The sequence below is a fragment of the Typopeltis vanoorti genome, chromosome 1 (assembly GCF_054136105.1).
Source record: "Typopeltis vanoorti isolate ZY-2024b chromosome 1, IOZ_Tvanoo_1.0, whole genome shotgun sequence".
Classification (NCBI taxonomy): domain Eukaryota; kingdom Metazoa; phylum Arthropoda; class Arachnida; order Uropygi; family Thelyphonidae; genus Typopeltis; species Typopeltis vanoorti.
In genome coordinates, this window is record NC_143549.1 from 143,751,065 (window position 1) to 143,762,208 (window position 11,144).

The 11,144-nt window shown below is 35.3% G+C and overlaps 1 protein-coding gene across 3 annotated transcripts in view; it reads right to left on the reverse strand.

Annotated features, from left to right (window-relative positions):
- The window catches only part of LOC150110500 (microsomal triglyceride transfer protein large subunit-like), a 208,889-nt gene extending 198,278 nt beyond the window's left edge, over positions 1-10,611 (reverse strand). For 2 of the 3 annotated variants that reach the window (XM_090394204.1, XM_090394194.1), the window contains exon 1: positions 9,947-10,611. In XM_090394204.1, the coding sequence (XP_090250330.1) occupies positions 9,947-9,986 (40 nt within the window). In that variant the 5' untranslated portion in view covers positions 9,987-10,611. The remainder of the gene's footprint in view (positions 1-9,946) is intronic. The other variant, XM_090394213.1, reaches the window with a different exon arrangement.
- Between the last annotated feature and the right edge of the window lie 533 nt (positions 10,612-11,144).

Here is an 11,144-nt window from a genome sequence, read left to right on the forward strand (position 1 = left end):
ATCTCAGTCATCTAACTAGTGGTAAAACTAATGCTCTTCGCCTAGAAGTCGCTTCTTTTCTACTTAAGGCCAAACGTCCTCCTTCCAACATATCTCTTTCTGAAATGAAATCTTTACAATCATTGAGAAAAAACAATCACCTCATTATCACCAAAGCTGACAAGGGGACAGCAACAGTATTTATGGACTCAGCAAATTACAGACGAAAACTTTCTCTTTTACTTCGGGATCGCTCCACATATCAAGAACTTGATTATAATCCAACCAACAAACAACTAAAGAAATTAAATTCTCTCTTAGATGAAGTCATCAGTTTAGATAGAGACACAATTGATTGAAAAGACTTAAAACTCATTTTGCAAGACCTCCTAGATTTTATGGTCTTCCTAAAATACATAAGATTGACTTTCCTCTTCGTCCAATAGTAGATTGTATTGATTCTCCTACTTACCGTATAGTCAAATATCTAGCTAAATTATTGAAATCTCACATAGGCAACTCTAGTTCCTTTCTTAAAAACTCCTCAGATTTCTTAGGAAAATTGAAAAATGTCTCATTGCAACCTACAGATCTTATGGTGAGCTTTAATATAGAATCTTTATATACAAATTAACCTCTCAATGAGACTTTAAAATTACTTGCTGACATCTATACAGAAGACATTATAAAACTATTCGATTTCGTAATACACTCTGGATATTTCTTATGTCAAAACAAATTTTACAGCCAAGTAGAAGGAACGGCCATGGGAAGTCCTCTCTGTCTCCTGCTTTAGCCAACTTTTATTTAAAACATCCTCTTCTCATCTATTTTACCTCAACCATCCTTTTGGGCAAGATATATAGATGACATCATTACTGTATGGCCGCACAACAAAGACTCCTTACCTTCTTTTTTAAAGAGTATCAATTCCTTACATCATCGTATAACGTTTACTATGGAAATGGAAGAAAACAACAAGTTATTTTTTTTAGACGTTCTCCTCATCCGGTCACCTTCAAATACTCTTACAACTACAGTTTACAGGAAACCAACATTCACAGGTCGTTATATTCTTAAAGAATCAGCCCATCATTCTTGTCAAAAAAACAGGAATCATAAAATGTCTAATCAGAAGAGCCAAAACTAATTGTTATACTTTTAATTTTCTACAGAAAGAACTTTCTACTATCCAACAACACATGAAACTCAATGGCTTTTCCGAAAAGAGTACACAACATTTCGATTCTCATAATCCACCACAAAACAACATAAATTCAATATGACGAGTTCCAATTCCATACATCTCGGGATTTCAGAACCTATCGCAAGAATTCTGAAGAAATATGAGTTAACAGCTACGTATTCACCTATTAACAAATTATCTTCCCATTTTCCTTCTCCTAAAGACAAACGCTCACCTATGTCTCTTCCTGGAGTTTATCAAATTCCCTGCAACGGTGATCTCTCCTATTTTGGACAAACTGGACGTTCTCTTGAAAAAAAAAATCCAAGAACATCAATCCTCCATTCATCACAACAAACCTGAAAAATCTGGATTGGCTCAGCACGGGATTGAAACTAACTACAACATCCTTTGGTCAAAAACTCGCCTCTTACATAGATCCGGTATAAATTTGAACGTTTATTCAAAGAAAGCGTAGAGGCCTTACTCCATTGTCCTAAGCTGAATCGGAATGGCTGTATATCTATATCAAAAATCTTGAAGTCTAATCAGGATAACTCATTAATTCATATTAATTTTATGTTATTTAATATTATTAATTAATATCTTTATTTCAATCATGTCTCTGCTTAAAAATATTCCCTTTAATACTTAGTGATATAACATCACGCGTCTTGTTCTATTTTTAAATGATCTATTGTTAGTATTCTACCTTGTATTTTTTAAAACTGTTCTTGTAGTGCCACTGAAGATGGTCTGCTATTTCCAGACCGAAATATTTGGTTAATTAAATATTTTTCTTGTGTTTACGTGCTTATATTATTCAGTCTTCATGTCACAAGTATCCTTAAAACATAAATAAATAAAGTGTGGCTGGCATATATCTGTTCCAGTAATGTCTTAAATGTTCAGGATGCAACAATTGTGATCATGATATTGCTTTTATAATTAAACGGTATCATCAAATAATAAATACTAGAATTAGCTAGAAATTATTTCCAATTTACTTTTATATATAACGATGGTTACCGACTCGCCTTGATCAATAGTATTCAAACTTTTTTTTTTCGTGACCTGACCCAAATACATTCATTCCCAATCCAAAAGGGAAAAAATCGTAATCCAGTTTTCACAAAAGCGAGATAAAAAAAAATAATAATAACATATCTAGTAATGTGACTCATTTGTCATCTGCATACCGATTATTTGTAATCTATTTATTTCATATGAAAAACAAAATATAAAAGTGAGAAGCGTAATGATGAAATCACCAGTAAAAAATTATTATTATTTGTATTGGTGGTTTGATCATCGATGCTGTTATAGTATTGTTCAAATTTTGGTAGAATTTATTTCCCAACAATGTCAAGTCACATCGAAACTACAGATAATCGCTTGCTATATATCACATTAAAAAAAAATTTTTTTTTTAAATAAAATAGATAAATCAGGAATACGTGTACGTATTCCTGATAGTGTAGCAATTGTCTGTGGCATTTTACCATCTTCTTCTTTCTCCCTTTTCGTAGAATTGTGCCGAAATTATCAGATCTGGACCAACATAAGACACAGACATGTTTCAAATCTGGTCGAAAAGAAGTTAGGCGATGCGATCCTGTGAAGATGTTTGCGAAGGGTGCGACATCCCCACATACTCCCCCTTCGTTTTATTTCGAGTGGAATAAATAATAATAATAAAAAAAAAATTGCATGGTTTCAGATTGTGACTCCGTGCTTGTTAATTTAAGTTTTCCATTTACGTAAACAGCAGTTTGAGGAAATAGCTGGAGCACTGCAGTAGGACATATTTATTACGTTGATACTCTAATAAGTCGTTTCCATGGAACACCACAGCAAGAAGGCTACGACGTGGGGTTATAGTCCAAATCCCATGTCCTGACTTGGGATTTGGACTATAACCCCACTATAACTTTCTTTAAGCAGCAGTCATACCCAATGTAAGGTTCATATTTGTCAGAGTTGATGTTTCGTTAGCAAGCAGCAGTCCTTCCACCGAAAACACTATCATGTAATTTAGTGCATAACCTTTAGCAAATATGAACCTTTACAGCTGGATGTAAAGGTTCAGTGCACTCAACAGAAACTTCTATAGCAGCGGATGTTATAGACGATTTTCATTGCCGGGCAGGACCATCGCCCTACTTATCGAATTCTGAAGCGGCTTGAAAAAGTGTTATGTTTAGTCTCCAAAGAATAAAGGAATTTTCTAAACCCTTAACCCACTTGCATAAATGCAGGACAAATTTATACATTTTCGTGGGTGAGATTCGCATTAAAAAAAAACAAAAAACTGATTGATAAGTAATATGACAGCGCAAAATAACATCTCACTCAGGGGCAGCTCGTGCATAGGCACTGCGAAACTGCAGTACCCCCAATTTTTCTCGATATATAAATATATTTATTAATTTATTTATATTTGCTTGTAATATTTAATTTTATCATCAACGATCCTATACAATTCACTTATTTTGTATAAAAAATAATAAAAATCCATCTTGTAGCACTTAGGAGGGCGAAGGACGCTAGCGGCACTGTGTTTACCACAGTGCCATATTGCTACGCACGCAAGCATATGCACGTCATAGTCAGATGCGAGCTATTAGCGTAATGCAGCACTGTCCGTAGCGCAGTTCCACTGTTGTTTATATGCAGTTTGCGCCAGTAGTAGAGTGTTCGTAGTGCTTATCGTGTTTACTCCGTCTCTTTAAATATTTGGACATTAGAATTAAAGACATTTGTTATAGTTTTTATTTTAGAACATTATTTTGAATGAATTTTATTTTTAAGTAATTTTGAATTATACTAAACTGTATAATTTTATCGATAATAAACAATATTTTTTCATGTTTAATTTTTTTTTAATTTTCACCATAATTTTGATATTTTATCCAAACACGTATACACTGTACTTACAGTGTGTGTGTGTATTCGCAAGTTGCAGCACCCCTACGATTTCAAGCCACGAGCTGCCACTGCATTTAAGTTTACTCTAAACCTCGAGCCACTTCCAATACCGTACAGCTTCAGTAATTTAGAACATAATTACTACTGAGAGAGAGGAAGGGATAGGACACTGGTTAATGAGTAAACATCAGGAATTGATGCTTAGATGAGGGAAGAGAGTCGGGTCGTTAAGGAGTAGGTTATCCTAGGATACGAATATCATGGGTAAAATTTCTCTCTCTGTTTGATGACATGAAGCCAGAGAGTTATTAATTGTTTGGTCTTATTTATTTAAAGATTCATAAGATAAGAAGGTTCACCAGTAATTGTTTAAAATTCAATATAGAAAAAAGGTGTGCGTGTGTGGGGGGGGGGAGACTGGTAATATTAGATCAGTGTTTCTGAACATTTCTTTAGTAATTTCCCCCTAAATTTTTTTAGTCGTCCCCCCAACGAAAGTTAAAAGAACTTTTTAGTAAACTGTTTTTCCCTAGTCCCTTCCTAACAAAATTTAAAAGAATAACATATTGTGCAATGATAAAAAGCAATATATCTTTATGGAATGAATGCCTATGTGTTCCAAAGGGATATTCTATTATTTATTCAAGATTTTAAAAATTAAATGTGCATTTCCTCATTTGTTATGCATGCATTATCTTTCATTTGGCAGCACTGCATTGCAGGCTGCGCGATTCCTAATATTTTTTCGCATCAAGATCTAATTTTTGCTTTCGTTGAGAAACACTGTATTCGGTGGATGAATGGACAACCTTTATAAAGAGTCAATGAGCATAAAGATGTGGGTATTATTTTGGGTGATCGGAAAAATTTAAATTTAGGAATTACACTGGTTATTAATAAGCTAAGAAGTTTGGTTTAATTAAAGGAAGGTTCACTGGTAAGAAAATGAAGTTATGATACCAAATGCAAGTCTGTGGTCAGTCAAGCCAATATGTGATTAGGAACTTCTGATGCGTACTAATACGTCTTTACTCTCGGATGTTTTTGGTTTCAACTGTTGGAAGTTGACGCATAGAGCCTCCGTAACTCAGTTGATCTCGATGAGTTCTTTGGTTGAAAAAACACCGAGTTCGAATCCCGTTTAGGACGTGAGAAGCCTTTATCAGGTCTTTTCAAATGGTGAGTTAGCCGGTCTCATACAAAAGTGGACTAGAGTTTTCCATCCCATAGAACAGGCAAACCGGCCCCGTAAACACACAGTTCTACAGACATCAAGGGACGCATCCCTTGGATGGATGAGAAATGGACTAATGGGTCGACGGGTTCCCCCCCCCCCCGAGACTTTTCTTCTGTTTCAGTGCTTTCCTTCCGTCCACCTAGGCTTAATCAGCATTCGTATTAGTCTCCCTACTCTCGAATTTCAAGATCTTTAAATACAACTTCACGTCCTGAGTTCCTCCAGTCAAGAAGAGAAGATAAAAAAAACCGGTTGTTCTTCAAATCTCCTGTTTTCTCTAGAACCAAAGCGTTATGGTAGCAACAACAACTGGTTGGTCATAGTGGAGCAGACCTATAATCTTATTGACTGTCAGCAGGGTAAATGTCCTCTACACTTCTCAGAGGTTGATGTATAAATAGACCCAGCGGAAAGCTAAGAATGACGGATGTGAATTCAATGAGGCAATACCCATGGATGCACCCAGACAAGAGATATAAGACTGAAGTGACTCAGTAAGAGCGGGATCACTGATTAACCAGGCGCTCACCTCCGTACAGTATCGAGAAATTTTAGAAAGAATCCTTGGAGCACTATCTCTAACATGAAATTAGGATTCTGAGGTTGGGCGGATTTGAAATTTGTACAGAATTAGGAACTCATTTGGTGCAAAGTAGCGGCTTGAGAGGAAAAGAATTTCAAGTGTTCTAGCGATTCAGGAAGCAAATGTGTTTGTGCCAGGAAACACCAGAGGTAAACTGCCAATCTGAAAAGAGATATATGATCCTATCCTGTTTGGTGATTTGTATATTATCAAGAGCTTAGAAGGTGAATTGAAATCCTTTTTTGCATTTAAAAAAAAGGCAGGGCTCTATCTTCTAAATAATGAAGAGGAAGAGCAATTTTTACTACAACCCCAATAAGATTGGGATGTTTGGTATCTCAAATGAATAAGGGAAATTAGAACGCGTTACATCGTCAGTAAGACTATGGATAGAATTATTTCTATCCATAAAAATTCTATCCACTTGAAAGAGACGACGTTTGATGATCATTTTCTTCAGGATGGTAAAACACATAAATAATATCGTATCGTCTATCGTGAGCATCATATTCACAAAGTAAAAAGCTTTACCCTGTTGGAAGCGGAGAACATTTCCACACATGGCAAAAATTAGTCAGCTCCAAAAGGATTCGGAAGTGCAAGTGCAATTGAATATATTTCTCATCTACTCAGCAGAAACTGAACTGATTTGTAAAAACGATTGTCGAGTGAATAGTAAAACAACCAAATATCCGAAGCTTCTTGCAACCAATCGATGCAAGAACTTGCAACTAAAAGCTCAATGATGGAGTATAAATAGCATAACATATTTTATTCGTTTAGGTTGTAGATGAATTTCATCGTTCGATGTGAAATCGCCTGCTTATTAAAGACCTGAAGTGATGGTTGCTGTTGTTTGGATTAACGGCCAAAGCAACAAGGCTTGGGAGGTGCAATATACCTGTAAACAGCGTGCAGTCTTGTAACCGGTTTGCTTGTTTTGTAGGAGTAAAAAAATTCTGCCGCCTCCTTATGAGATCAGCTAATAACTTTCGGTAAAAAGCCCGTATAAGGATATTAGGATATTAGCCTATAACTTGGCAGCCGTGGATGTTTACGACTCTTGGCACATGCGCAGTCGTAATACTAAACTAATCGATGACACGAACACAGAAGTACCAGTGGAGCTTTAAAAATGAATTGATAATGGGTGAACTTTATGAGTTCATTTTTAAAGCTCCACTAACCAGACAGCATACCAACAGAAAACACTTTTTCTTCAATAGGAATGCAATGAATTTATCAATCAATATCTAGTTTTTTGCTTTGATAAGTCGCTATTACCTAGGCACTTGCATTCTGGTAGTGGAGACTTAAATTTAACTAATAAATGGCGAGTATATGAACACTGAGCTGTTAATCTTGTTAAGTGTTACAAGATTAACACGGAGATGTTAATCTTGTAACACTGCGCATGCCTAGGGTCGTAGGCATCCATGACCACAAGATCAAGAGCTAATATGATACTTTTATATTAGGTTTTGCGTTTATGTTAAAAGCTGGATATATCCATAGAATCTCAAGTGTAGTATATATATATGTTGTATAATGTGGATTGTGTACGTGCGCGATCGACATTTTATACCATCAATTAGCTGTCTTCTTATCTATATCCGATATGTGTGTTCGTTGTATTTTAATACCAGGAAGTTTGAATCTGAAATTTATTTCTTTTAAATTTAAAATAATCTAATTTGATATATTTTAGGATTCCTCGACGAGGTGTTGATACTATGTTAAGGATTAACTAACTATGAATGTAGGCCAGCTTCCAAGAGCTGAAATGCATCTTCGGATTTAATTTCTGTTGCATATAAAAGATACGGTTGACTTACGTCAACCTTATCTTTTATATGCAACAGAGGAAAAGTTTAAATGTAAGATATCCTATAACGAAGTAGAAAACTGACAAAAGACGAAAGTCCCATATCGAATTATTTCAATAGGATTTAATGAATATAAATAAAAGCGAAATTTTTGCTGTGTATAAGGTAGCGCGAAAACTTGCGAGAAGTGCAAGAAGGTCCTGAAACTTTTTGGTCTCAGGACTCCCCTTTACACTCTTTTTTTAAACTTATTGAGGACTCCAAAGAGGGTTTTGTTTATGTGTGTTATAGTATCGATATTTACAGCATTAGAAATTAAAACTGCATTTTTTTAATATTTATTTATAATTCATTTAAAAACAATAATATACCCATTACATGTTAACATTTAATGAAAAATAGCCATTTGAAAATAACGTCCTACTGTTATTATAAGAATAGTTCTGACTGCGCGAAACCCTGAAAGGGCCGGTGAAACGCCAGGGGTCTGCGAACCACACTCTGAGAAACGCTGCTGTGTCAGAAAGAGAGACAGAGAGAGAGAGATGAAAAAAAAAAAAAAAAAAACTCTTCCACTTGCATAACCGCGTCCAAAACGAGCTTGAACCTGAGATCGTTTACGCTACCGATACTCTGCTTAGCCTGCACCGACCCTTATAATAATAATTTCGTCCTTCCCAGAAACATTAGTTCATCTTGGATGGTGACAACACTAATTCCGCGAATAATCTAAAATTCCTATTTGAAGTTAACGTAATACTTCTACCAAAAGAAATCAGTATATGTACTTATTATTATGCGGGATGAAACATTTGAGTTTTCGGGAGGAAAAACGCTGCTAATGTTTTTTTTTTTTTTTTTTATATACACGATTTCCTGCTTTCTTTATGAAAAAGAAAACAATCTAGACGTGTTCAATAATATCATCGCATATAAGTCATTTTTAACAAAACAAGCAACCAGCCGATGAACGTACACAATTCACTGGTTCCTTTCCCCTTTCAGTCGTTTCCGATCGTAGGTGACTTTCTAAGCATTGCCTACAAGTATTCGTGGCGAAAATTTTTACATGGTAGTTCACCATTGCTTTCCCAATCTCTCCCCCCCCCCCCCACACACAAACACACACAGTTTTATCCGGGCTCAGGACCGGCATATGGCTGGGGAGTATTCATGACTGTAATTCATGTGTCTTCACGAGGTCGGTTTGCCTGTTCTGGGGGCCGAAAAGCTCGAGCTTCCGGGTGAAAAACAAAAACAAAACAAAACAAAAAAAAAACTCCTACATCCGTATGAGACCAGCTAACTCACCTTTAGTCGAAAGAGACCAGATAAAGGTTTCTCACGTCCACAATTCACTGACAAAATAAAATATAGTAATCTAATGTCCTTGACGACTCTGCATTAACTATAAATAGCAATGCATGAGTCCACGAATTTTGTTTTGGAGTATCGAGTTCTTGACGTCAGTGATGTATATGCGTTGCTTCCTTGCATCAGATTTAACATCAATACTTCTTACTGGCATTTGCTTAATGAAAAGAAAGAAATTATTAAAACTGATTATAAAGACGCTATCGCCGATTTTATTTTGGCGAAAGGAGAGAAAAAATACTGATGCAATATTTTAACTTGTCATATTTGACAATAAAATGAAACGATAGTATTAATTATAATATTAATAAAATAAATATATTCGTAAAGTTTGCTTCCTATTTCAGCTCCCATTTTAGATGAAATTCATTTTCATCTAAAATGAAATTCATTTTCATCTAAAGACATTCACAAACATCTATTGATAAAAAATACTATGTCCGCAGGCGGATTCGAACCTACGTTCTACGAGTAGGAAAGTGGATACGCTGTCCACTGTTCATTACATTAACTACGGGCAACAAGGCCCGTAGTTAATGTAATGAAGAATTAAAATTCATTAAAAGTATTTCTTCATTTATACACGATAAGTCGATTTAAAAGAAAAAACCTATGCCTTTCTCTAACTTGTACACAAAGGAGAGAAGACACATTTCAAATAAAATTTCATTTTTGTTTTCTTTCCGACCAAAAAAAAAGCTCAAGTTCTTTTAACTCGCATTTTGGCCAAAACATTCGCGTAACGGCTTCCCACAGATTAAACTTCTGATAAGGATTACAATAATAATAATCGTTTGTTTTATTATCAGTGGCAAAAATCAAAGTTTACTTACCTACTAAACCTAGGATCAATATAGCTGAAAGTTTGTTCATTCTGTAATCCAGAGAACAAATCACAGTACGTAAAGATGAAAAAGGAAGAAATTTATTCACACACAGTGAACGCTACACTTCCATTAGTATCTTGGGAAACTTTCCGAAAGAAAAAGTTGGAGTTCGCTCCTTGTCTTTCATACATCGACCGACAGCAACGAAACTTTGACCTGTGGTTATCTCAATTGTATGACCTCGATCCGAAAACTTTTAGTGCATTAGGGTTAAAAATGCGGTCACTTGATGTTCTAAGTTCTAAATAGGGTTGGCTGCACACATATTCTTAAATACTGCTGACAGGTATTTTTTCGTTTGTTTATAAGACATATTCACGAATTTCAGAGTCTACAGTACATACGGAATCACGAATTATCCTAAATCATAACAGTTCACTTCATTCTGATTTCCTAGCCAAGGTCACGGCAACTTCCGTCTTAAGTTGTTTGGAATGTCCGGAAACTTGCTTCTACGTATGCGTACCGATCGTCTTACCTTATTGCGAGCAATTCCACGTTGCAGAGATCAGTCAGCAATAACTAGATACTTTGTGAGAGGAAAGACTATGTGTTGGCTCGAAAATGGCAAAACTACCTTTATCTTTCTTTTGGTTCTTCAACAGTAAAATTATTCGGAAGCAAAAAACAGCATAAATGAAAAGGACACTGACCTCGCGCTGAGAAGGAATAACAAGCGACCTTGACATTTATTTACCTGTCAGTAATGAAAGCAGAATGCACCGCCATCTGCTGGATAAAAGAGAAAGTGTGCATCTTTTAGACGCACACACTTAGAGGTAGTGATCGAAGGAACTTCCGTAGAATACATAAGGCCCCCCCCCCCCCCCACCACACACAACTAAAAAAAATACAGTAATGGTGAAATTATTCACGAACTAATTAATAATATTATTTTCTGCATCAACAAATTCGCCTATGTTGATATATCGATAAGAAGTAAACATGACAATAAATAGTAGTGAGATAGATTCCCTTGAAAACCAATTAAGCGTATTTAAAATATATAATATTAAAATAATTATATATTAAATATTTAACTATTAAAATAATTAGAATATACCATATTAAAAGGAAATATAAATATTGAAAGGATTAGAATATACACTATTAAGGGGAAATGACACTTAAATCACTATTGCTG